This window comes from Colletotrichum orchidophilum (assembly GCF_001831195.1).
Source record: "Colletotrichum orchidophilum strain IMI 309357 chromosome Unknown Scaffold_192.1, whole genome shotgun sequence".
Classification (NCBI taxonomy): Eukaryota; Fungi; Ascomycota; class Sordariomycetes; order Glomerellales; family Glomerellaceae; genus Colletotrichum; species Colletotrichum orchidophilum.
In genome coordinates this window covers 1-26501 of record NW_019173148.1, presented here as the reverse complement: position 1 = coordinate 26501, position 26501 = coordinate 1, and the positions used below count along the sequence as shown (strand labels likewise).

The window sequence follows — 26501 nt, the reverse complement described above, 5'->3', positions numbered from 1 at the left end:
GCCCCCTTTCCGACATAGACGCAGTACATGTTCTGATATCAATGCTTCTGGACCCCAACCGCCTTGAGGATATCATGCAAATCCTTGCCGCGCTCGCCCGGCACGACCTTTGTCCAGATCTCCTCGGGCAGCCTCTCCTCCGTGGATAAGACGCCCCAGTTTGGGCTGGGCTCCGACTTGAGCCACTTGAAGTCGTCCACCTGGTCCCATTGGTTCTTTGCCGGGTCTTCTGTGGTGTCCTGCTTGGTGGTGAGCAACTGACTTCACAAAGTGATGGCATGTGGGGGTTTTCTTTCCAACTTACAAAGCTGGCTGGCAGCGGCGCAAATCGCATATTGGAGCAATCCTCAATGATCGGGTGGCTCGAGCAATGCAGGTATATATCGACATTCTTACACTCGTGGATGCGCACCTGCCGAGCAGAGACGACAATAATACTGTCAGAGACGCCCGTGATGTGCGCCGGCCCGGCTACGTTGCCCGCGACGATGAGACTCTTGTCAATGTTTTTGAGCGCCAGGTTCGCAAAGGAGGTGTGCCCGGAGAGCGCGATGGACATGTCTACGACGCAGCCCCTGAGATCGGTCAAGCGACCGGAACTCGTCGCCCTCGACGCCGACGACGGGAGGATGATGTGCAGGCCGTCCTGGCCGAAGATGGCAATGTCCTTGGCGGTGGAGAAGCTGGGCTTTCGGACTTTTGTGGCGCTCGGTCGGGCCATCTCCTCGTTATAGTTCTTTGGGAAATTTGGCAGGTCGCCGAGGCCGTCCGCGTCCGTCTCGGCGGAGGCGGCGGCGGCCTGGTCCACGTCGGGGGGAGCGATGACCGGGCCGCCCCGGGATGGGGGGAGGGGGTCGGCGAGGCTGCTTCCTACCATGAGACGGGGATCATATTTGGGGGCGGCTGGATCGCTGGGGGTAGTGGCCGAGCTCGCTCCGCGAGGCTTGAATTGAAAGCGCGACCGCGGCACCAGCTTCGCCGTAGTCTCATTCAGCTTGTCTGTGAGAGCTTTGACGGCCTGATGAAGGAGGGGTCAGCAGTGATTCGAGGCTCCAGCGGTGCCGAGTAAGTCAGTCTGTGCTCATGGTCCAAACCCACCTGGGCATAATTGCGCTGGTCGTACGAAGGGACATAGTCGGAAGCGTCGGCGACTTCGTTGGAGAGATTCGATATCCCGGCCAGGATGTGATCAATGGCGTCCTGCCTCTCACCACCGACCTGGGATATGGAGCCCACGTTGGCTATTTGCTCTTGTAGACCTGGTACGGCGGGGTCCTGATCAGTATTCGACCCAGTAAAAAATTGATATCAAACGACCATTCGGTCCTTATTTGAGGGTAGAACGTACTGGTTACCTCCTCCTGGAAATGATGATAAAACTTCTCTTTTGGGTCCTGCATCTTGGTTACTGGGAGTCCTCCACCTACGGCAATTTGTTGAAGTACTTCAGGTGCCATTGTCGTCGTGGCGGCGGGGTATACAAAAAGTGGAATTTTACGATTTATATACGTATAATTTTGCGACTGAGCCAGCAAAAAGAAGCTCGGAGCTTGCGTTTCAAGATTGAGGGACGAAGAGGGCCTACCTGATGAAAGGTAGGTCAAGGCAAGGTAGGCAAGCTAATGTAAGACCCCAAAAGTGGCGTGTCTTTTGACGGGGGGCTGGGTTGCGACCAAGTCCGTCTTTAAAGTCCCGTCGTCTCGATACCAAAATCGAACCACGCGACTTTTCGCTTGCTGCTCGTGACAGTGTACACAATCACGGCGAAGCTGGTTGTCGTGACGTCGCTGCGCAGTGGTGGCGAGGCAGGGCCAAAGGGGAACAGGAACGAGTGGAAGATCCGGGGATGATCGAGGCTGCAAGTCCCCGAAGTGGGTGTGGTCGTTCTAAGGTGAGGTGCCTGCGGTGTTGGCGTATGTATTGTGGGAGCAAAGCGAGAGAGTACGTTACTTTCTCGCGCGAAACGGGTGCCGAGTCGGATGATGAACGCAGAGTGAGGTGATGGGCTCAAGGTGGCACGGTGGGAGAGGGGGGTCGCTTCCCATTTGGCCGCCCCCGCTCGCCCCGGTCGAAGTTGGGAGCCGGCCGACGCGGATTGGCCGCTCGGTCGCTCGGTCGGGTTTTCTTCAGTGCCAGTGGGCCCTGGGCCCGGCGCGACTGTGGGGTCATGGATCGGATTTCTCCCGTGGGGCCTGCCTGCCTCTTTGCCCTTGTCTAAACTGCATGTTCTCTCGTCATGTAGAGCTACAGCACACATTGTCACGCGGGTGGCAGCAACCTCAGCAGCGCAACTGCTGCATTGATTCCAACCAATAATCGATTCGCGCGGGGATTGGCTTCTGTGTAGTTTTATTTGCTTGCTTGTAACTATGTACTTATCAGCTCGGACACCCAACGAACGGTTCGCCTTCCCCGCATTTCCCGGACACTGACAATTTGCTAAGATCCCCCGGGGACCATAAACAGACGATAAGACCCTAGGCAATCTGACGTCGTTTGCGTGAAAGAACCTCCCAACAACGAGTTGCCCGGGAGGAAAGATAGAACGATGAAATGGATGAATGCTAAAAACACAGCCATCGCGCGAACCATCATGTCACCCGCTTTACGCCCCGTGTAAGTTGCTGCTGGGTGTACAGGCGAAGCCTCGGAAGGATTGGCATTTTCTGCATTGATACAGGAAATAACAAACAGGGAATGTCCGTTCTTTTTAGAGCTTTGGGGTACAGGAGGAACCGTCTTGTCATCGTCATCTTCCTGCCTCCCTCTCAGGGCAAAAAGGCACACGCAAGCGTTAATATGCCGGCGTCAGACGATACACCTGTTGTGCTTGCAAACACGACTTGGGACGGTGTTTGCACGTGGACAGTCTGCGCAACGACATACGGAACAACCGTGCCGTTGAGGCTCTGCAGCAGTCACATCGTAGACTCTTGGGTAACGTCGATTACAGAAAACACAAGGAGGCATCGAAGCACGAGACCAAACACACGAGGAGTAACAGCAAGCGGTCAATTCGTGGAGCAAGTGCTCGACAATGGTGCATCCCAGACCAGTCCAGACCAAACCAAGCTAAGCCTGGCAAGCGCCAACAACATAACTCATGAACATCATCATCATCATCCGTCTGGCGACCAGCAGAAGACATCTCTCACATCCAAGAAGAAGAAGAGAAGGCTCTTCCCTCACTCCTCACTCCTCATCCTCATCCTCACTTCCAGCCCCAAAAGCCATCTCCATCTTCTCCTGAAGCTCCTCCCTCAGCTTCGCAACAGTTCTCTCCGCCTGCTCCTGCTGCCGATCCATCTCCTCGTTCCACGACTCAATATCGCCCTTCGCCCCGATCCGCTTCAGCGTCTTGATCCGCGCCCGGCGGTCCTTCTTCTGCGCCCCCACCTCCGTCTCCTGAAGCTGCCAAAGCCGCTCGGCCTGCTCGAGTTGCCGTCTGAGCCAGCGGTTCTGATCGCGGTGCCTCGCACACGCGTGCTGCTGGTGCCGCTTGCCGCTCTTCTGCTCCACGATGAACAAGTCCTTCTGATGTAGGGCCTTGCGCGCCGTCCAGCTTTCCCTTGGCTGTGGGCGGTTGGCGTCGCGGATCTGCTTCCAGTTGCCAGGGCAGAGGTACTTCTCGACATCGGCGACGTATTGCCGGTGCAGACGGCATGCCTCGCGGGACCTATGGACTGTGTTGCCCTGGGGTATGTCGTCGCCGGTGAGGATTTCGCCCTCGGGATTGGTGAGGATGATGATGGGGACGGGAAGTTGCTGTGGTCTTTCATTCAGGATATCCAGCATCTCGTCGCAGTCATCCTCGGTCCAGGTGTCTTGCGTTTCAACGTTTTCCTGCTCGTCTCCTACCGAGCAGAAGTCATCGCCGCTATCGAAGAAGCCACTGCTCTCATTGACGTCGTCTATATACCTGCCAGCGAGGCCTGTGGTGTATAGAGGACGTTGATGAGAGAGCTTGGTAGCGGCTTGGAAGAGGAATTTGCGAGCGGGCCAGAGGGCTGTTCTTGCGGCGGCTGAGCCCGCTCTTACACTCTCCGCGGCGACTGACTTGCACGATGTCATAGTGCTGGTGGTGGTCTGAGTATTCATGATGGCATACATGACTGCGATGGAGGGATGACGAAAGAGATGACGAGAGAGGAATGATGAGAGGGGTGTGGGTTAGATATTTGGTGCAGAGAAGAAGCGTTTGCTTATTGTTTGAATGGGAAGTTGGGAAGTGGCAAGTGCCGATGGACTGAAGTAGAGATGGGCAGTATGACCGGAAGATATGGAAGGATAGTACGGCCAGGATGAGAACTGTCTGTCTTTAAATGTGCAGAGTGAAGGGGAAGGAATCAGTCATCTGGACCAACGAGGAATCGTAGATGGGCTGATACACTGAGGAACCATGGTTCAGTTGAAGCTGTCTCCGAACGCAAACTCTACTGACCTGAGGTGGCTGAACTTCAACCAAGGTCAGGCCCAACTAATAGGCTGGTGAGTGACTAACACTGTGTAAAGTATTGGACTTTGAATATACTCTCGAGCTGACTCGGAAGATCAGAAACCCTGGGATCAACACCAGGAAAGAGGTGTAAAAGTGGGTTACTAGTCTGGTTGGAACACCATGCTTCAACCACTATTAAATACGACTGATTCTACTGAATTACATACCACCAGTCCCTTCTTGACTTCCCATCGATGTTAAGGGATGATAATCACTCCGCGTACACTCTTTGGCATCCAAAGGGGTGTCCCACATTTCCAGGAACTCGCAAACCGTTGTCAAATAGCAAGGTTACAACCGTCAGCGGGCCGTTATACCTTGACGTAGCAAAACGTTGTCCATTAGCACAGTATCGGGCCTCAAGGTCCCCCGCGCCATTACCCTCAACTCGAGTATCAAGCAACCCTTGTAACACAGCTTCAACAAGGTTGCTTATTCTTCTCAGAGGTACCCCATGACCGGACAAAATGTCGGTGGCAAATACTTATCTGCATTCCGACACGCTCAATGCAAAATGGCGACAGTTTCGTGTTGAAGAGGCTTCCTAGCCCAAATCAGGTAGACGTACACTTGACGCCCTTGACCCCATTAACCGTCGTCTCCTCGCACTTGATTGCCGTCGTCGCCGTGAAGACGAGGCTTACGCTGCCGTTCGTCGAGGCCTCGTAGCTGACGCTGTGCAAAAGATGTGGGTGTCAGCGCCATTGGATTCGCATGCCTTCCTTCACACCCCTACCCCCCAGTTTCGAGAAGAGAGGAACCCGGGACGATGCTGGCCCCATTGAGATGGTTCGAGCTGATTTTTGCTTACCTAGAGGTGAAATTGATCGGGTTGATGCCGATTCCGAGGCCAATGTTCATATTGTCCTTGGTGATGGTGAACCCACCGCCGAGACCAAAGGCTTCGGAGCCGGATTGCAGGCCACCTGGAAATTGACTGCGTTAGCTCGCTGCACCACATTCATAGAAAGAATAGCCATTTTGCCCGCCTCTGCTTCTTCTGAAGTCTTTTTTCTCCGTTGAGACTCCAAAGTCGCAGCAGTTCCATCTCTTCCGTGTTCCTTCACATATAAACACATCCCAACATCCGTTCCATGTTGGCCGCTTCCTCAACACCGTCTCCAAAAACTCCAATTTCTCAACATGCCTCCACAAGCCAGACGTTCTTTCAAAGTTCAAGACTCACCGCCAAAAGACTGCCCCTCGGCCCAGTTTATCCCACAACCGACCCCAATAGCCCCAAACGGCGGCAGCGTTCCCGCTGCGCTGACGGCGCCCGTTCCGGACGTCGCCGAGACATTCTTGGTCAGCGCCGTGATATCGACCTCTGGCTTGGTTTCGGTATCCTTTCGCGAGGCCAGGGTGCTACCGGCCGATGCAAGCCCGGTCACGGCGAGGAGGGCGAGGATTAAGCGGGCCATTTCTTGCTTTCGTTGCCTGTGTAGCTGTCGTTTTGAGACTCTCGGTTACGGACAATAGTCGTCGGTGTCGAGATTCGCGGTCAAATTGCTTCAAGTGAGCAGAGATGGGGTTGGAACGAGCGACTGTGTTGAGTAAAGAGGTTTGGTAATTGGCAAGAGGCTTCAATGACAACCAACCTAACCAGTCACTCGTTTCCCCACGACGACGAGGTGGGACGGGGACTTATATCCCACCGCCCGCATGCGGCCTGTGCAGCAGCGAGAATGCCTGGATGATGATTGATTCTATAACCTGGTAAACGGGGAAAACGGCACGGATAGATACTCCATCACCCAAAACTCTAAGAAATGAGAGTCCTGCAAGAAGTGGATCGCGGCCGGCTCCCCCGGCCTTGAGAACGACATGGACCTCCCATTGACGTTCGTCTCAAGATTTCAACCTACATACACTACTGCGAGCCAAGTGTTTTTCTTCCATTGATTCCGTAGGGTACGTTCGGAGAGAAAAGTATAATCTGTGACGACCCTGGTCCCTGCGGCAGGCAACGTCCCGTCCCCCCTGTGCCACGCTACCTCCCGTAGCGCGTACGGTCGTGGGAAGCAGCGACGCCAAGAGAACCTTGAACATGATTTGATGAACAGAAGTTTATATACCACTGCACATCGCGACCACGCACCGTGATTGACATCCAACGATGCGGCGAACTCTCGTTGGGGGGTGAGGTGTTGTCCTCAACGTTACCATTTATGAGAGACGAAGCGAGATGCTCTTTGGAGTGAGTCCCCTCAAAAGAAAGGGGGGCGAAGTATACGAGGCGCGAGTCAGGCTTTCCTATGCCATATGTCGTGGGCTCAATCCCCTCAGCTGACGTTGGGGGATAGTTTTAGAACCGATCTGCAATTCAGCATACCAATCTCATGTCTCTGGCGTGTATTCACTGGTCTCAGGTCGGAAGTCGCGTTGTCGATTTGTGCACGAGAGACATAATCGCATTCCACGCATTACACATCCCAGCTGAGCCTGGAGCTGTCATATTTACACGTCGCCTGCTGCTCACAGAACGAAAAGAGAGAGAGAGAGAGGTCACGCAAAAGTTAATACATGCTTCGCATAGAATCTATTCTCAAAGATTGCGTGTTTACATGGCTTTCCTGGCCCTTGACCGACGAGCCAGTTGTAGTACATGAAACAAACCGCGAGGACGTTATTCATCATCTCCGAACACCGTATTCTTGCTGTTCATCCGGCCGGGGTCCTGCCATCTAAACCTAGCGGTTCGCCCAGCGAAACCGCATCATGCTGTTTGTCTCTCTATCCGAGTGCCCCCCCAAAAAGCCTATTTCTAAACATTGTTTGGTGTTGTCATTCATTTTCCATTTCACATAGTCCATTTCTCATAACCCATTTGTTCCCGTGTACACATAAGGTAATATCCGTCGTCTAAAGTCTTGAACCCCAGCAATAACTGTGTTTGACATGTGGAGTAGAATGTTTGCCCAGCCGAGGTTTCCCCCATCTTCTACAGGCTACTTTAGCCACAAACAATAGAAGAAGAAGAAGAAGAGAAGAAGAATAAAAAGAGAAAAGAAAACACGGAAGAAGCTCGTAACGCTGAAGCTGGTCCCCGAGTACCATGCCTCATACCACAATCGGGTTATGAGGGTCAGTCCCCTGGTCCTCAACCATCTCCAAGAACCGTGAGCAGGGCGGCAGCCTCACCCGCGCTCGATGCGAGCTCGCCGGCCAGGCCCGGATCGAATCATAAAACTCGAGCCGAGCCGGTGTCGACGCAGCGTGCAGCCGACGCAGGTTCTGCCGGCACGGGTTGGACTTTAGCAGCGCAATGCGCGGCGGCGTCAGGCTCAGGCGCCGGACCGCGGGTTCCGAATGCTGGCGTCTGCGTCGGACTTGCGACGCCGCGGCTGGAGGAGACTGAGGCTGAGGTCGCGGCTGTTCCGACACGAGCTGCAGCTTGGGCGGGAGGACCTCGGTCGGTGTCCGGGGTGGAGGAGGAGGCGAGCCAGATGCTACGGAGCTCCGATCGCCGGCTGCTGCTTCGAGTACGCCGCCGAGTTCTGCGTTTGCGAGCTGCAGTGACACGGAACGAGAGTCGTAGGAGTGGCTGTAGCTGTCCTGAAAGGCGGCGCCCTGTCCTTGAGGTCCCGCGTGTTCTTCTGGCTCTCGTCTGTTGAAGGCTGCGGCGACTCGGGATTGCATCCTCCTCTTGCGTGCGAACTCGGAATTCAGGGAGCTCATCAACTTCTCAAGTACTTTCCATGGAAAGATGACGGTGCCCACCTCCCAAGCTCGTCTGGCACCAAGCTCTGTGGAAAAGAAGCTCGTCCACGCGCGGGCGTTGGAACAAGGGTCGCCGAGGATCATGGCGTCTGGAGAAGTCCGCATGCGTAGCATCAGTTCAGAGCGTTCACGTTTGCTGAACGGCACAAACGACATTGATGATGCGTTCACCATATGCTGCAACAGGACTAGAGCCTCGGAGGCCTTGAAGAACTCGGCATAAGGACCACCGAGCGCAAGGGATGTTTGGCGATAGCAAGTGATGGATGCTTGACCTGGCTTTGTAGGACGACCTGCCATCAAGATGAGGGTGACGGCACGGTTGTTGCGGGTAAGTGTGACGGTGTACTTCTGGTGAGGAGATGATGCCTCGCGAGACTGCCGCTGATGATGAGGCTTATCTCCCAAGCGAGACGCCGCCACGTCAAGGTACGCATGTTGCTTGTTATCGAGGTCATGGACCGATGTTGATTCACCTCCTCCTAATCGATATGGGCCTTGGCTATCCGGCCAGAGACTTTGAATGCTGCAGCTGTCCGAATGGGAGCGTAGGTGGGAATGACCGGGCCGACTCGTTATTGGAGGTTGGATGGCCGGTTCTGACGCGAAGTAGGAGTCCAGCTTGGTGGGAGGCGTCTCCGGTCCAAAAGACGACGTCCGTGTCCGCACATCTGAAGGGGTGTCTTGTCGTAGTTCGGGGGTCTGGTCCAGACGTAGATGTTGGAGGTCAGGAGAATATCTGGATACTTCATCGGGAGATGTTCGAGGTGATGGCTTGGCGTAGGCGGTTGGTGGCCGGAAACCGAAGACACAGTTGAGCTTGCTGACGGTCTGAGCCGTCGAATCATCCACATCCCACGGTGACGATGTCGAGCGGAAGGCGTCGACTGTCGGCCACTTGGCGTGGGAGACTGGCCCATCCACGTTTCTGCGTGGCATGGGAGCAAACATGGGAAAAGATGACATGCTGGACAAGAAATCAGACGAAAGAGGAAGCGCCTTGCTTTTCGGAACGCAGCTCAACCGTGAGAAAAGAGTGAACTTTGGCCTCTCACTCGTCAGCAGGCCATTACATATATACGGAAAGACTTCTTCCCGCACAGGATGCAACCAAACGATCGGACCAAAGGGGGAGCGGTCAGTCAATTCGACCACACCGAGACAGGGTGTCTTGCATCTCCCCGCGCGGGCCAATCCCTCTCCAGCCAACATGCCAAGGCCAAAAGTGTTTTCTTCTTCGTCGTCACATCCAACGCACAACACTTCAGAGGGCTGTTGGTAGGGCTAACCTCGTCTATACAGCTCGTGCTCAGGGTGTAAAAAAAAAAAAAAAAAAGGCCAAAAAAAAAAAGGCTCACCCCGCCTGACCGGGAACTTGGGAGACACACCACCATCTTTTTCTTAGCGTGCGTAAAGTGTCTCCCACAGCCTCGATGGCTTGCCCCTCCCTGCATGCCTCCCGAAGAGATCGACAGTCTGCTTATGCAGAAAAGCAATGTGGACTCCAATCAAGGGCTCGGGTAGGACCTCCAGCATGTCACTAGCCGATTCAGAGCCTCGTGTCAACCGGCCGAAATTGTGGCATTGCCGATTGATCGCATGCGTCGATGCCCGAGGGAGGAAGTATGGCGGCAAAAAGCAAAGTGGTCCCGAGGGTCTGTGAGTGGTCGGCTGCTCGCATGAGAGCGGGCTGCAGCCGTGGATGCTGCACGATATATCATTTTTTTAATTCTCTTGCCCTCGTCTGCATGACGGAACGAAACGAGACAAGTCCAAGCGAAGATGAGAGGACGGCCAACGGGGACAGCAAGACGAAGCGAGACCATGCTGCAGCCTGCGGGACTGATTGCTCTCCCGGAAGTTTGTTCACTGTTGGTAGGAACCTGGGATTCCCTGCCCAAGCCATCCGAAGATTCACGAAACGGCTGGAATGAGTTACGGGCGGTTGACGAATATTAAAAGCCCGGCGCGCTCCGATGTCTGCTCACCGCTGCATGGGTGAATTCTGACATGGCGTGAGAGAGAGTGTGTGTGCCGTGGAAGAAGCAAAGCGAGAAAAGCAAAGCGTCTAGCGCAAGCGCAACGAGATGAGACTTTGAGAGACAAGTCAAGACAGGTGCAGCCGACGAATCACAAAGGTGCTAAATTAATAACCGCAGGGAGCAGGTTATATAGCGGCGCTGAGGGACGGATGGGGTGTGGTTGTCACACAATGTTTGGTCCTTGAGCGACGTGATGGGCGTTTGTTGACGTGGTCTGGCCGTGTAACACAGATTGATTGCGGTGGATTCCTAGCCGTCGCGGTCAGCTGTGACTCCGTGACAGAGTTAGACAGAAAGCAAATGGCAACGAGACAGGGCTGCAATGCGGGCGACGAGACAAGGCCTGGGCAATGTGATCCGTCATGCGATGCAACACAGGAAGGCCGGGGGGCAAGGTGAAGGGCAAGGGATGGAGACGTTTGATGTTGCGCTGCAGCTGAAAAGCTCCGAGGTGTGAGTGAGGTGCCGGCTTGTAAAGGGGAGAGGGGGAAAGAAAAAAGGTGTGGGTGGGTGGGTAACGTACTGCATCGAAGCCAAGTGCGGATAGCGTCGTGAGCAGTGAAGGAGGTGGTTGCTGGGCACTCGGGAGAGAGTTGCTGGTGGAGGTCGAGTTGTGGTTCGCAATGTGTGGCTGGTGAGGATGGAAGATGCCCCGCCACAGACACAAACACAGCCACAGTCACGGCCACATAATTTGATCAGTCATCAGCCAACCCACTAGCCACCCTTGCCAGGCAGTTTCTCCTCTCTGTGGAAAGAACAGCGGGTGGAGACTTGGAGTACCTTGCAACGAACGGAACGAACCAGTGGCTTCTTCTTGCCCATTGCCATGCGTCGTCTGATGTTGTGACTACCTTGCGTTGACGTTTGACATGATTTGACATGGACATGTCAAACTCTCGTCAATTGCGCCCTTGCTACGACATCAGCAACAACATACCTAGTCAAGGCAGATGCCATTCTGGGCAACCCACCGCATTTCTGATTCGTCAATCCACTTGCTGCCTAGAGGCTCTACCCTTGGTGAAGCCATAGCCGGCCCCAGAGTGAGCGTGAATCGACTCGGGCCATAGCCGTGCGGAGAAGCGAATGGAAGATACACTCGTCTACACACCTTGAGTCACTCCGGACGAGAACTCGAGAACTGGAATAAAACAGCGAACCTGTTTATCAGGAATTCATCATATTGAACATATAAGTGTCAGATCTGGTTCACGTCGAGTAGTTGGAAGCAAAGTACCAACGCAAACACGCCAAAATCAAGACTTAGGCCACCAGACCCTCCCAACACACATCAGTAGTGGCTCCAATACTTGATACGAAAATGGCCTCCGCCGCTACGGTTCAGCTTACATCAACATCATCAATAATGGGCGATGACAGCCGCCATCAGCCCTATGTCATGACACCCACCGTGCCCACCAACAACACGGCTGACTGCACCAATGCCACTCAAGATGACTTGGTCGAAGCAATTCGCCTAGCGGCTCTTTGCCGAGAGGCATTCAATCTTCTCGACGCGGAAATGCCAGACTTCAATCATTCAAAATCGTATACTGCTGATGAGATTCTTGCGCTGCCCATGGACAAAATTCGCCTGTCAAACGAACTGCACAGTCTCCCGCGCCGGAAATCTGCGCGATCTCGTCTTGCCGAGGCCGTCGCAGCGCTGTTGTATCCCGCCACCCACGATAATGCTGTGTCACCCGTCATTCGGTACGAAGCCGCGAGGGTGAGGTTGCGTGCATGGGTTGCCCTGCAGCGGAAACACGACATCTTTGCCGCCACCAAACGGAATGGCCACAGCTTCCGCGGCTTGACCGGCGGGGCTGCCCCGGGCGTGCATGCGCCTGTCTGGGCATCCCGCATCCTTGCTCAGGGCCCGTGGAACCCGTCCAAATTCCCCGTGTCCCTCGCTGGCACTAAAGCCATCCCGATGCCCGTTTCCGTCGCCGACGGCGCCGACCTGGCTCCGTTCTTCAACCACCTCGAGCATGGTGGCACCCACGTGGTGAAGGAGGCTTCCGACGGCGCAGACCTTGAGGAAGGCAAAGGCGAGCCCTTCTATGGTGTCAAAGGCGCAGAGTTTCGCAAAGGTGTGGTTTACGAGGACGGCCGGATGGATCTGTGCAAAATGGTCGTTGGCCCAGACCACATTGGCAGTCTGATGGACAGCTTACGGCCGAACCCCTTCGTACGACACTTCCTGCTGGGCAACAACATTATTGGCCCGGTTGGGGCACAGGAGATCGCGCGCTTCATCCGCGACTTCCCCGAACGCATGGATACTTGGTACTTGGCAGGCAATTGCATCGACGCCACCAGCTTCAGGGTCCTCGTCGACGCCTTGGTAGACTCAGACGCAGTGACGAACGTCTGGCTGAAACGGAACCCACTAGGTCCCGCCGCCGCTGCAGATGTGTTCCGGCTCATCACTCAGACCAAAAACCTCCGCACTTTGGACCTCGACCAGACTGAGCTCGGTGATGCCGGCATTGCAGAGCTCTTTCGACGCCTGACAGCTTTCTCCTGTGCGGTTCCCGGCCGTAAGAAACTACCCCTGCGAAACTTGTACCTGAATGGAAACGGCATCTCGACCAAGGCGGCCTTCGCCATTGCCGCTTTCTTATCCTCTCCTGCCTGCGGAATCGCCTCGCTCTACCTGTCATGCAACCCACTGGGCGATCATGGCGCGCAGGCTCTTGCTTCCGTAATTCGCCAGGTCCCTCAACTCCAGCGGCTGTCACTCCAGTCTGCCGGTCTGACTACTGACGGCGCCATTGACATCTTCCAGGCTGTCACGTCGCATCCCGGTATGCGCATGCTGGATGTAGGCCAGGCGTATGCGACCCTCGACCTCGGTCAAGCATGGAATTACATCCAAAATGCCGCTGCGCCAGTTCTCCGCGAGCTCTTGTCGACAAATCACACTCTTGAGTACCTGAACCTCGGCCACTGCCCGATCACACCGCCAGAGTTGCGAGAGATCGACGCCGCTGTCTTGAACAGCTCCTTGCTGTGCTACAGCGCTGACTCCATCCTGCCTGATCCGAATCGGAAGGAGCCAACATTCAATCCGTCGGTAGATTCGACAATGCCAGAGCTCCACTCGGTGTCGGCACCAACAAAAACCGACAAGGCCATTGCCAAAGCGGTCGATGCCCACCTCGAAGCCAACGTCAAGGTCAAATTCGGTGCCAGCATGACCTATGCGAGGTTCCTCAACGAGGAGGTGCGTTGGATGACCAGTGACAAGACTGATGTGCGCAAAATTGACTCGGTCTATCGCAATCGCGACGCTGGCCTGGCTCGGCGGAAACAGCAGCTCCTTGTCAAAGATTGGGATAAGAACGATGACACGCTGACTCGGGTGATGAATGCCCAAGGTCCGTTTTGCACGATGCGGAAACGCTGAAGCCTCTCCTAGCCGGCGTATTGAATCAGGGCTTCGTCAAAGTTGAGGACTATGGTCAATCTGGGCCGTGACAGTGGGGATGAGAGTAGCATCGGCAAAGACTCCACTCACGGATGGAGAATGATGAACGTCAAGAATTCCACCCCGAATAACTGCCAATAAGCGTTTCCAGGTCTATTAGTCTAGTTGGTTAGGACGTCGGATTCTGATTTCAGAACCTTCCGTAGGCCCAGGTTCGAATCCTGGATGGACCTCATATTTTGCTGTGGGAGATTAATTTTCTGCTTTTGCAAATTATCGTGGAGTTTTACTTTTTTCGGAGAATTATTATCGCTTTTGTTTTTTCGAACGGGAATTTTCTTGCCCATGCAGGTAGCGAGGGCTGGCTTGGGGTAACTGCCTATCTCCCGATAAGGAAAGAATGGTGCCTTATGTAAGCTTCAACGTCATTGCTTGGGACGCCGAGGTTTCGGGTCGACAACCAACAACAGATCGTCAATTGAAACACCGATTGCGCGCAGGATATTCCCATCGCAGCGCCTCGCGCTCGTGACTCGACTCGTCGCCCTTGACTGTGTGAGACAACTTCCCATGCTCCCACATTGAAGACTCTCGAGAATTGTCTCGGTTCGACGCTCGTGGTCCCGTGAGACTCAACCCTTTACCCCTGCAAGGTCGCTCCCGCCCACGAGGTCCCAAAGTTTAATTGATTCATCGCGCGTTCCGGGACTCTCACTGCATCCTTTGTGAGTTGTTGGACCGCAATATTGCACTTCCACATCTACACAACCTGCTCGCCCACCCGAGCATGGCGCCGGCGAAGCGCAAGCGACCCCACGACGAGCCCGAACCCCCGATCCCCGCCGCCGCCGCCAGCGCACCCGCCGATCCGACGACGCGTCGCGCAACGCGTCAAACTCCGATTCTACCCCCTCCGATCCCGACCTCCGCCACCGCCTCGCACCCGCAACCCTTGCACTCCTCCGCTGCCGCCGCCGCCGCCGAGGACAAGCGGACCAGCGGACGTCGTCCTTCGAATTCCAAGCCACATCCACCGTCCAAGATCTCCGAGACGCCCATACCCATACCCGTGCCGCCCACGTCTTCGTTGTCGGCGGCGTCGCACTTATCGCAGCAGCCGCCGCCTGCACCACGGCCGGCCGGTCAGCTCTCAACTCATACGCCGCAAGAACCCCGTGTGACTCGTCAACGACGCGAGAGCGCAACTGAGTCACCCAAGATGGCGTTCAAAGACGCAAAGGAAAACGTCAGGCCCGTGACGCTGGTCGCGCCAAAGATTACGTATCAGGCACCGCAGACACAAGCACACCGGACCGGCAGCCTCGTCCGTCCCAGCCCTCCCACAAGCCAACCGCCCATTACCCATCACTTCCGACCAGTAACGACACGACCCTACCACACGATTCCCGCCACCGTTACCGCCGTCCCCGTCCCGGTACATCCAACACCGACCCCCTCTAAACCAGCAGCCCCGCCTCCGAGGACAGATAAGTCCGCTCCGCGGACCGATCGGAATATCGACAAGGTGATGCTGGGCAACATTTGCTTCCGGGCGTGGTACCCATCCTACTACGGCAAAGAAGTCCTCGGCGAGGCAGCGGGCGCAAAGAGCGGCGGCGGGAGCAAGAACCCGCTAGCTCACGACAGCGTGGCTGGCGCGAACAACAACGGCGCAGGCGCAGGCGCAAAGAATCAGCACCGCAAGGGCGGCGACGCTCCCATGCTCGACCGGTTATACGTGTGCCCCATGTGCTTCAAATATTCCAAGGAGCTGGTGGCGTGGTGGGGCCACGTCCGTATGTGTGAGCGCGCCGGGGTGGTGCCGGGAAGAAAGGTCTATCGTCACCCGCGGGGCCGCAGGCTGTTGCGCAAGGAGATTGCGAGGACGACGGGGAAGAAGACGAATGTCGCGCCTAAATACACGGAGGAGTATGTCACGGATGAGGGGGAGTGGAGCGTATGGGAAGTTGATGGCGAGCAGGATGTGGTGAGTGAAAGCCCCGACCGTGGCACCCCCCTTTTCGATTTGCTCAGTGAGGGAAAGGGGCACGAGTTCTTTTTTTACTCGAGTGAAGCACATCTCACTAACAAATTGCGCGCAGCTCTTTTGCCAAAATCTCTCCCTGTTCGCCAAGCTCTTCCTCGACAACAAGTCCGTCTTCTTCGACGTCCGCGGCTTCAACTACTTCCTCCTAGTGTACACTCCTCCTCCCCCAAAGCCAACTTCAAACCCCCAGGACCCAACGCCGCCGCAGCCGCCGCCATCACCACCGCCGCGTCCGCACATCATCGGCTTCTTCTCCAAGGAAAAAATGTCCTGGGATAACAACAATCTGGCGTGCATCCTCGTCTTCCCGCCGTGGCAGAAAAAGGGCCTAGGCGCGCTGCTGATGGGCGTGTCGTACGAGATCTCGCGGCGCGAGGGCGTGCTGGGCGGGCCGGAGAAGCCCATTTCGGAGCTGGGTCGGAAGGGGTATAAGCGCTTTTGGGGTGGCGAGGTCGCGCGGTGGCTCCTGGGTTGTCCGACCCACAGTGGCAGAGCCGGCGGGGGTGACGCTGATGCGGCGTTGCTGGTTGACCTTGAGGACTGTAGCCAGGCGACGTGGATCGCGTTGGATGATTGCCTGGCGACGTTGCGAGAGATGGGTGTTGTTGTGGAGGCCGGCAAGGGACCCGGGAAGCCCCCTTCCAAGAAGAAGAAGAGGAGAAGGAGGAGGGTGAGCGACGGGGCCGGCGAGGCGGAGGATGCGGCGGAGGAGGGCGAGGATGTCGAGATGGAGGAGGCGGATCCTGAGCCGCGGCCTGATGTTCCGAGGGTCAGAGTCGATAAGGCGGCTGTTTGGGCGTGGGTTGCTGCTAATGGCATCAGTCTTGAGAGGGTATGTGATCCGGATGGGTTTGTGGAGGGGTATGCTATCAAAGAGCCGGATGTTGAGGAAGATGACGACTAGAAGATATCCAATAATTACATTGAAGATGTGACGTTATGTCTCGGCACTCGTACCTGGCCATCTTCTACTTGCAAGCATTGGTTCTGCTGCCTGACGATCGACCTCTAGCAAGACCGCCTTAATTGGCGAATTTAAACGCAGACTCAAGCGGCAAACTTTTTGAACGAACGAATTCGGGACCCATCTCGCCAGTTGCATTCTCTTACCCTATGAACGGAAGAAAGGAATGAACGGACTTGCGAAGACTCGTTGAGCGATGCCGCTTACTGTAGCCAAATTAATCTCATCCCACAATGGTTTCTTTGATTCTCAACCTCATCCTCTGGTAGACTTAAACTCGAGCTTCCAATGGTGGCCCATAAATCAGGTTTAGTTTTTTGGGTTACCCAAATAACCCACGGGTACCCATGAATATTATTTTCTCAGCCTCTGTTGATCAGAGTTCACTCTGCCTCTCTTTACCCGGCATGATTCTCCTATTCTGCTTTGGAATAACGTTGTATTCCAACTAATAGTTGGAAACGAAGATTGAGCGTTGTGCGAAAGAAGTCTATTGAGTGGGATGGGTGCGTGAGGCCCAAGCACGCAGCTTTTATTGCTGGACTTGTCGCTGGTTTCAACGTATGCGAAACAAGATAATAATGTGGAGAAGAACTTGCATCTGATTTCTGAGAGATTATCAGAGTTCAACTCACAATGAAGCACTTTAGTTGACAACTGTAAGGAAAGAATACCTTACACACCAATGCACTTTACCCTGCTGTCAGGTTTCCAATTCTACCTTCCCGGGAGGTAAGGTCAATTCACCTACGTCCTCGATCCGGGCTTTTTGCAATGACTTCTAGATACTGGTACTACTCATTGCTACCTCCTGTACACTTTTTATTGTTCTTAACATGAAATGTAAAAGCCTAGATACATGAGGGTATGGTCTTTGTCTAACGTTGTCTTACGTACTAGTTCAAATAAGACAACTAATGATAATATAACATTGGAGGCAAATAGTATAAATTACGTGTTCCAACGTTGCCTCCAGGTCCTTTTCGTGACGACTTCACCTACATAGCGAGCATAATTCAAGAGTTAATAGGTGACAATATAAAGGATCACCAACGAACGACAATCATTGTATTGTATTAGGTCACAACGCGATTCAATTGAGACGGAGCAACGGCCGAAACATCTTTTGACCAGCCCACTCTAGCACCTTCTTTTCATTACCGTTACTTGAAGTGACACGGTAGGCCCCCGCTGCATTGTCTCACAAACATCCCAGCTCGTTATCTAGAGCACAATTTGTGGCTACCACCGTATGAGGGACCAGATTTTGTGCTTCTAGCTCCCGCTCCCGCTTCTCAGGGCGGCGCTGGTGCCATCGGGGGTGGTAAACGGCCTGTCACCCAGAGCCTGCGCAGCCGCCCCATGGCCATGCTGTTGTTGATCGTACACTGCCACCGCCCTCATTCTCGGGTCTTCCAACCCCCAGCAAGCGCGAGCATCAAAAGCTTGGCTTCCGTGAAATAGGCGAGTCGGGATTCAGGGTGCGGGGACGGACGTAGAGACCAGACGTCTCAGATTGGGGCCGGCGAGAAGAAGACAAGACGCAAGATACGTAGAATAAAGAAACTCTGGGACTTTGGAGGAGCAATTGACGTCTCTCTGCCGGGCGGGTTAAGGCAGACACGTAGATGGTGAGGGAGTTCTCCCGGGTCCGGAAGTCTTTTGGGGTCCGAGGCCCCACCCCGAGCCGGCAGATGAACGGACCTCCCCTGACGCCAAAGTGGAGACTCGTATGAGTTTAGGAACGCCTTATACGTTTTAACTACTAGAATTATCTGAGCTAATCCTTGGGCAGCTGAACCTCTGGTGGCGCAATTACCGTCCTTCTCAAATTCTATTGGGAAAACATGGATAACTTGCAGTCTTACGAGTGATGGCTTTATAAATATATGCCAGTTCTATGGACAAAGCTAATAGGTAACCGCTCTTCGCGACCATGGAATCCGACGACAAGGTCGGCCTACTGGTTCGCGATAGCGGCGAAGTTCCGCTGTCCCGAGCGTTAGCCGACCCCAAAGCAAGCGCGGCGAGCCCAGACCTTCGTATCCGCATTAGAAGTCGCCCATGCGGCCGTCATTGTCCATTGCGCATACATGTGATTTCTGGTACTCGCAATCATTTCTGTCGTTGCGTATTCTGTTATATAAGACTCAAACCTCGTAGGTCCCCCTTCCCGAGCAGAATAACCAAGAAAATGTACTTGCTAAATCCAAGGATGGCATGCGCAACGAGCCGGTGTTTGTCGGCTCGGACGGGGCAATTTTGTTTCTCACGATTGGCGCCGTTACGTTGGTCCATCCATGCAACTTTTCCCCTCGAGTAAGAAGTACAGCTAAGGCAGAGGGCGACGAGAAAAAGGGGGCTAACAGATGAGAAATTTGAAACGACACACTATCCATGCAAGCAGAAAGAAACGTATTAGTGCCATTATGTGCTTTTTTCGGTATTGGGGATCGGTGCCGTTAGGTCGCCAAGGGTTGAAGTTATTATGCTGTACATAAATCTCACCCTATTTTCCACATGTGCTGTCTAAGCCGACTATCGCTTCGAGGGGCGTAGAGCGAAATCTAGGATGGAATCTTGATACTGGAGCACAAATAGATTAGTTAAGTCGTTATGTGCATTGATACCGGTGAGTATTCGAGGCTGTAGCAAGAAATATTGGTGTTAGTGCGTAGGTTGTGTGGGATATGGGACTGACCCTATGGTCCTACAGGTTATGAAATGGGTGATACCGTCTGCGACTTCCGCACCTCGATATATTGACAGAATTGAACAGTCTTTACGTGGCTGTGACCTGGTGTGGTTCGGGAATCGCGTGGTGGCTCATTATACATATATTCCTGAGCTCGTCACGATGGTTGACTGTTTTATATCTTGGATTCAACAGTAGATCAGAATAAGGAAAAGACGGTTTAGTTGGCTTCCGAGGGGCGAACGGTCAAAGCTACTACCCGTGTTTTAATCAGGATGCAAGTAAGAATTTGGGTATCATTTGGGTTGGTTTGCTAAATATGTCGCTGAGAAGAAACGCCCCATGGCAAATGCGGCCTGCTGCCCGAAAACTTTTGTGCTCGTTCTATACACGTCGTTTGACAAGACCCATATTCTAGAGTACAAAACGACTTTGAGCGTGGAACAATGCTTTCCGAACATGTGGGATATCTTGCGCAAAATTTATCCCGAGAGCCTAGGCGCCATGCAATGCGTCTCATACAGCGATCCACCACCGCCGAAGTATCCAAGTCCAAGCCGACCACACATCCATCCGCACCGTTTCATTTTAACCACTCTCTTCGCGGCCACTGCTGTAGCCGCTCTCAGCTCCTCCGGCGGTGGCGGCTGAACTGGTAGCAGCGACTGGCAATTCGGCACTATTACTGCGACCCCGAGCAGTACCGGCAGCTGCAACTGCACTACTGCTACTGGTGCGGCGAAGATCTCGAGGGGGAATGGGAATCTTGAAATCCACGCCACTTTCTTCATCCTCTGCAACCCCTGCCATGTCATCTCCATTGTCCGGCTCGCTGTCTCCCTCGTCACCGCTGGACATCTGACCATCTTCATACTGGCTTTCAATTACGGGTGCGTGAACTCGCGCACCACTCGTTATCTTCAGATCGTCATCCAGATCGGAGTCGTCATCATCTTCTGAGGTCTCAGAGGTATCGCTGTCAAAAGCGTAGTATAATCCTGGGGGCGGTAGAGGTGTGGGGTTGAGCTTCCGAACAGACCTCGATGTATACTCGATACTAATCGGTGATCGCTTTCGAGATTCGGGCCTCGTGGACGTTGATTGGGAGCAAGAGCCTAATGGGGATGTGATCCTGCTCAACAGCTTAGAGAAGTTCTCGGGCTTTAGTTTGCTCGGTGAATCATGTTTCGCCTCCATCTTTTGTCTCTTCGTGGTAGCGACTACCATGAAGTGATCATCTGGGATGACACCTCCCAGACCGCAAGCGTCCAATCTGCTCCTGGCAGCATCTTGAGGGACATCGGACCATGGAAAATCGGCCTCTATACCATCCTCACTGTCGGCTGATCCATTTTCTGTGGTGACAGCCACACTCGGTGCCCTGGGGCCTTCGACCAGGGGTCGGTACGCAAGAGCTGAGCCTGATTCGGTTCGATGAGGTGGTTCCGGTCTAAGAAATCCAGCACTGGATAATTGCTGATCCTGGCCAGATGAAGTCATGTACGACGAAGGGGATACATCGCCAGGGTCGCCAGAAAGATCGGTACAGAAGGGAGCTCCGCTGTAGTAGATGATAGCCCCGTCCAACCGACGCCTCTTGCGACGGGATGATCCCGACCCGTCCCACCGGGACTCACCATTGTTACTGTCCTCGCCGGGTCCAAATGACGAGTTAGCGTCGTCCAGTGAGGTCTGCTCAGCAGAGGACGAATGGTGCGCGAAAAGTGGCTTGTAGTGGAAGGTGTCTGCCGACGGAATCGGCTGCCCCATCTTTGATTGATCGGATGGATTCTTTCCGAAAGAAGTGGAGTAAGACCCATTCCTCACCTGGCGATGCTTGCGTTTCTTGCCCTGCTTATCGGGTTGTGCCTCATCAGACTCATCAGAACGACTGAGCTGAGAGGTGTTACCTGAGCTGTCACTGCTGAACTTGGTTCCCTCCGTACCACCGCGCCATCTTATCTTGCGACCGTCGTGCGAAAGTTGAAACTTGGTGCTTTTCTCGGAAACCGCACTCCGGATATAATCAGGAGCAACATTAAGCATGTGCAACTGAGCCATATTGCAAAGTAAATTGAGGTAGACCCAACCATCTGCATCTGGAGACACGTCGCCGTCGATTGTCAAAGCCGTCAAGTGCGGAGGGGCGAGGCCTAAGTGACGAATGTAGTCCATATTCGCGGACGGGTTCTGCGTGCGGTCCGGGTCGAGGTCGAGCGGTCTGGTGGGGCGCTGTTCTGGTGGCGGAGGATCAGGCGGTGATGTGCTGTTGTCCGCCGTGAGTATCCAATTGCCGCCAGATTCTGGCTGGTCTCCGTTTGAGTTCGACGATTCACCATCTTTGGCGACTGTCTTCTTTCCTTCCGATGCGAGGATGGGAGCCTCACGCGAAGGCTCCAAGTAGCCTCGGGGGACGTTGGATGGTCCATGGTGAGTAGTGGTGTTACCGGTTGTCGGCTCCACCATGATGGGGGCATAGGAAGCGATGTTCGCTGCGGACTTAGGCTGGGGTCGAGCCAGGTTCCGTCCGCTAATTCTTCCAGTGAAAATCTGCTCCAGGCGACGAACAATCAACTTCTTCCTGTCCTTATCTGTCAAGACCATGTGACGCGGGTATAATCCCTCGGGGATGTCCTTCAGGTAGTTCTCCACCTTCTGCTCCGACGATTTCGTTCTGGAACTGACTGATGCCTGGGCGAGGTGTGTGCCAGACGAGTGAGCGCCAGTTGACATCGAGGCGTATGCGGAATCGACCGGCCTCGAATGGGAGCCTGATGAAGACGACGCATGTTTCGACGCGTAGCCAAACCCCGAGTGCAAGTGGGCGGTGTGTCTCGATTTCTTTCGGGACGACGAAGCTTCGGCACTTGGGGTGCTGCTTTCCAGACCTGACGCGAATTCGCGCAAAGTGCTCTCTAGTTCTCTTTTTTTCCGCTTGGGAAGTCCGTGAACCTTGATTTCGAACAGCTTATCCCTCTTCATCATCTCCGGTCCTTTCTGCTTGTATCGTTTCAATTCATCCCTGAGTCTTTTGATTTCGACCGTCAAATCGTCGATTACGCTTCGATAATCGTCTGCGCTGCTGCTATGGGTGGCACTCGGCTTATTGGCCCCGCCCATCAGTCCGTCCATGGGCGGCCTCAAATGCGTCGGATACGTCAATGGTTTCGCATCGTCGTTGGATGAATCGCTCTCTTTTTGGAAGAATGGGGGGTCGACTGAACCTGGAATTAGACCTTCATCTAGAAAGGTGGTTCAAGGGCTCTTACCGTCCATTGCGCCAGCGTATGTTGTGGTAGGATTTTCGTTGTTTTGGTCGAACCATTTTTCGGGATCGCTGGGGACAGTGTTGTGACTCTCGCCAGAAGACTGCCTGTTTGGCGATGATGACGACCCCGAACTGGCTGCGGCTATGGCTCGCTTTAATGCAGCTTTCTCGGTTGCTTCGTGGGCTAAACGATGATTTCGTAATGTGATTGAATGCTCCGGCGAGCTCCGACGTGGTAGCGGATGTCCTTTCGGCGTCGTCGGTAGCTGCCCACCTCGGGAAGTAGGCTGAGCTTCGGACATCTTAACAACATCAAAACGCCTGGCTAGATTGGCGGATTCTGCGTCGATGCTTGCGCTGCTATGTGAAGTTTTTCGAGGGCGACATGAAGTCGGAGATCTGGTTGTCGTTGTGCAAGCCGTTATGTCGGTGGTGTCCACTTTGTTCAAGTGGATGAAGAGGGACGTAATGGTGCAGGATGTGGACGATACTGATTGCAGGTGGTGGGTTAGTGTTTGACTTCTGCTCAATGTTGGACCCTGAAATTGTGTAGGTACAAGACTGTATATGTCGACAAGGCAGGTGGAGTGTGATTGGCTGAGGCATCGATCGATCGATCGGAAATTGGGAAAAGGTATGACGACAACCTCCGTCAGAAACCGACGCAGTGAGAGAGTAGTACTCACGTTTTTTTTTAGAGAAACACGCACAGTACAAGGCCGCGGCTACGTTCACACTTAAGGACGAGTGTTTTTCCACAATCCATGTGTGGTTCCGCTGCGCAGTCCTCGATGCAAGTGAGAGTTGGATGATCGTGAGTGGAAGAGTGTAAGTGATTTGGGTGTCGGTGACAGACGTACAACCAGCCCTCGTGACCTGTCGCCACCAATACCGCGCCTTTCTTCTTAGAAAGACAGCACTCCTCTCGAGCACAACGGACAAGATGTTTCGCAGCAAGGGCTATTCTATTCCCCGGCCTCGAGGAAGAAAACCGCCTCCGCGGTCAGGATGTGAGCCAAAATCTATGGGCGAGGGCACGTTCACGCTGCTCGGGGTGCTGGCTGAATCGTGCGGGGCGGACAAGGCATGGCTCCACATCAGCTCGCAATCTGCTTGGTCTGATCTCCAGAAAGCGGCAGGGTTCTTGGGATCAGAGTCAATCGAAAAGGCAAGTGGGGTGCACGTCTGGGGGGCGTGTCCCTTTCCAGCGTTCTGTGGAGGGAGGGGGTGACACTAGATAACCCGAAGAAGGTGCCCTCCACCGGTCACTGCTGTCTCTTGAGTGGATGTGTGCGCGCCGGCCCCCGACTCTGCGGATTCCAGACAGGCAACGCAGGGCTGGAAGGGACGATGGACGCACCTAGACCTTCGGGAACTCTTGATGGTGGTGCCCACAATGACCGGTGGCTCCCTCCTTCCAGGGCAAAAGTCCGGGGACTTTACCCTCTGGTCGCACCATCCGTGTCACGTGGATCGCCATATGCATCTTCAATCTGGGTGGCCATCGCCACCAAGATCGGAAATCCGAAACAATGAATCAATAATAGAATTGGAATCGCCAAACCCTTCTTTCTGCCCTGATTATTACCACAGGCACATGGTCAGCTGTTGGATAGGCCCCCTATGGTACCCTTGGCACGATGATGGTGGCAGGTGTCTCCCTACCTTTAGTCCTGGGCTGACCGTTGCGGATTTTCGCTGAGCCATTTACCGCGTGCCTATGGAAAGGTTGTTCTAGCACATCAACGCGCTTTAATGAGGGTTGCCCTGGACCAGAGTAGGTATGTTGAGCTCCATCGGAACTTCCAACGACGGCGTAATTGAATGGAAAGAGCGCACCGATCAACGTTTGAACGAAGGCTGTGTTTCTCCTTTTTCGTTCTTCTTTCGATAGCAGTAGCGGCCATCCGTGCACAAACCCCATAGAAATTCTATACTGTGTAGAGTTTCCACGACCGAGCACACCGAAAACGCAATGTGACATGCAGCTATATGAGGTTGAGGTCTGAGGCAGCAACGAGTGACATTCTTCTCCCCGCCACCTACGACGCCTCTTTTCGACCAATGAACACCACGCTGCTTATGTCACACGGTACTTCCATTGATCTGGTCTGTTCTGACGTCGCATGGTGCCCAACTCCCAAATGACAGGTATATTCAAACAGAGAAGCCGTCAGCAAAGAAATACTCACCATTACGAAAAGCAAAGCAACCCTGTCCTCAACGCCCCCTCCAAACCCATTGGCCGAAAGTAATCAGGTTGCTTTACCATTTGGACTGAGAACAGCGCGTTCGAGGCTCCATTGTCCCGGGCCGCGTCCAAGACCTCCGCAGGACCGCAACGAACAACAAAGCAACGAAGCGTATTCATAGGTTGGGTTCATTCGGATGTTGGCAAATGATCATTTCCATTCGTCAACAGAAAATACAAGAGGCCAAGGGTTAGCCACAGGAGCCAATTACCATGCAGCACACGGGCCGCAAAACGACCAGTCACGTCAAGAGGAGTCCGCATTATCAAGAGCCCGCGATCTTGCTTTTGCCGTGTCATCGGCACAAGTGAAGGTCTCGGCCGCCAACCGGCATATGCCGATTTACCGTATTATGTGACCAACTCCCTCGCATCTTGCAAGTCGCGACTACTCAAATTCAAATGTCGGCTCATTTTCATCATGGCGCGGATGCAAGGCTGATTGCACTCTCTTCATCGCCGATTCACAGTGTTCTTCAACGAAACCGGCTTCTTCCATATCGTGCCTAACGACCGTCCAACATACCTAGGCAGACGCGCACACTTGCGACACATACCTCTCACACAGCCGGCTACGGCCAGATTTTGGCACAGACGACTTCAACCCGAAACGGAAGTCTATCGATCTGTCGCATCACCATCAGCTCACCGCCACAGATATCTCACCCTCATTCCCAGAAGAGTCGTTAGACACAACTATCCATTGCCAATCCCGCAAGTTCCATTTCTTTCCTCACCTTTTCTTGGAACACGCCCCAGACCCCTTAAGCCCGTCCAGCTCCCGTTGGGTCAGACGCAGAGATGTGTTATTCCTGGCCAGTCAGAACCTCCGGAAGTACGCCCCGTGTCCACTAGTCGGGCTTTAATTGGTCACTCACCCCCGCCTCTTCCATCATTCGGAACTCTACTGCAGGTCAGCCCTGGCATCAAGGGTGTACGATTAAGAGAACGTCACCCCTGATTGCTCACGTTGAGGTCCCCCAAGGAGAATTGCCTTGCGCTGACGTAAGGCCCTCTGCCAAGGTAGCGCTCAGGTGCTCAGCTGCCTTTGCAATCTGCCACCAGCCCGTACTGGCCTGGCCAGATGTTGAAGCTTCTCCGAAGATCATTGTCATTTTAGGAATACGTGCTCCGCATATGTCAGCCAGGTACGCCTGCCCGAGCCGGAGCATACCGCTGCATCTTTTTTCAGGGTCCGACGATCAGAGGCTTCTACCCATTTCCACGGCCCACGACTATGACGGAAACCAAGGCAGACTTGCATTGGCGGAACGCAGCCTTGATTCTACTTTGCAAAAACCCCCGCCAGTCTCTCGGCTTCGCAGCAGTATGACGTCAGTCGGTCTCGGCAATACTGCTACGATGTGCTGACGGAGAACACCAGCATTCTTCCACAATTCTAACACAAACAGCCGGCGGTATACTGTCACAGCGGGGGCATCGTCGACAGAAACTACACCTCCACCGGGGTTTCATACGTTAGCGCAGTGAATTGACAGGGAGGTCCACTGCAAGTACTAATTCTATCTTCTTCGCCTAATTTCTATGGCCAATCCAGAAATAGTACTTCCGATTCTAAA

At 54.2% G+C, this 26501-nt stretch overlaps 9 protein-coding genes across 9 annotated transcripts; 2 read left to right on the top strand and 7 right to left on the bottom strand.

Annotated features, from left to right (window-relative positions):
- Window positions 1–38: 38 nt before the first annotated feature.
- On the bottom strand, window positions 39–1457 carry CORC01_13428 (tubulin binding cofactor C; the record flags this gene model as incomplete). Its single annotated transcript, XM_022625045.1, has 4 exons — window positions 39–239; window positions 305–1018; window positions 1099–1259; window positions 1349–1457. 4 exons carry the CDS (start codon window positions 1455–1457, stop codon window positions 39–41), a joined length of 1185 nt encoding a protein of 394 aa, XP_022468443.1.
- A 227-nt stretch (window positions 1458–1684) lies between these two features.
- Window positions 1685–2257, bottom strand: CORC01_13427 (uncharacterized protein; the record flags this gene model as incomplete). The annotated part of the gene is made up of 1 exon (XM_022625044.1): window positions 1685–2257. One exon carries the CDS (start codon window positions 2255–2257, stop codon window positions 1685–1687), a length of 573 nt encoding a protein of 190 aa, XP_022468442.1.
- A 935-nt stretch (window positions 2258–3192) lies between these two features.
- On the bottom strand, window positions 3193–4110 carry CORC01_13426 (uncharacterized protein; the record flags this gene model as incomplete). Its single annotated transcript, XM_022625043.1, has 1 exon — window positions 3193–4110. One exon carries the CDS (start codon window positions 4108–4110, stop codon window positions 3193–3195), a length of 918 nt encoding a protein of 305 aa, XP_022468441.1.
- Window positions 4111–5052: 942 nt separating this feature from the next.
- On the bottom strand, window positions 5053–5919 carry CORC01_13425 (uncharacterized protein; the record flags this gene model as incomplete). The annotated part of the gene is made up of 3 exons (XM_022625042.1): window positions 5053–5173; window positions 5310–5424; window positions 5685–5919. 3 exons carry the CDS (start codon window positions 5917–5919, stop codon window positions 5053–5055), a joined length of 471 nt encoding a protein of 156 aa, XP_022468440.1.
- Window positions 5920–7558: 1639 nt separating this feature from the next.
- CORC01_13424 (uncharacterized protein) lies at window positions 7559–9184 on the bottom strand (the record flags this gene model as incomplete). The annotated part of the gene is made up of 1 exon (XM_022625041.1): window positions 7559–9184. The coding sequence occupies one exon, from the start codon at window positions 9182–9184 to the stop codon at window positions 7559–7561; it is 1626 nt and encodes a 541-aa protein (XP_022468439.1).
- Window positions 9185–10385: 1201 nt separating this feature from the next.
- On the bottom strand, window positions 10386–10769 carry CORC01_13423 (uncharacterized protein; the record flags this gene model as incomplete). Its single annotated transcript, XM_022625040.1, has 1 exon — window positions 10386–10769. A coding segment is annotated over one exon (384 nt), but the record flags the coding sequence as incomplete, so codon positions are not given.
- An 815-nt stretch (window positions 10770–11584) lies between these two features.
- CORC01_13422 (leucine rich repeat protein) lies at window positions 11585–13675 on the top strand (the record flags this gene model as incomplete). The annotated part of the gene is made up of 1 exon (XM_022625039.1): window positions 11585–13675. The coding sequence occupies one exon, from the start codon at window positions 11585–11587 to the stop codon at window positions 13673–13675; it is 2091 nt and encodes a 696-aa protein (XP_022468437.1).
- Window positions 13676–14483: 808 nt separating this feature from the next.
- CORC01_13421 (MOZ/SAS family protein) lies at window positions 14484–16647 on the top strand (the record flags this gene model as incomplete). Its single annotated transcript, XM_022625038.1, has 2 exons — window positions 14484–15683; window positions 15799–16647. The coding sequence occupies 2 exons, from the start codon at window positions 14484–14486 to the stop codon at window positions 16645–16647; spliced, it is 2049 nt and encodes a 682-aa protein (XP_022468436.1).
- Window positions 16648–19990: 3343 nt separating this feature from the next.
- On the bottom strand, window positions 19991–22972 carry CORC01_13420 (uncharacterized protein; the record flags this gene model as incomplete). The annotated part of the gene is made up of 2 exons (XM_022625037.1): window positions 19991–22620; window positions 22672–22972. The coding sequence occupies 2 exons, from the start codon at window positions 22970–22972 to the stop codon at window positions 19991–19993; spliced, it is 2931 nt and encodes a 976-aa protein (XP_022468435.1).
- Between the last annotated feature and the right edge of the window lie 3529 nt (window positions 22973–26501).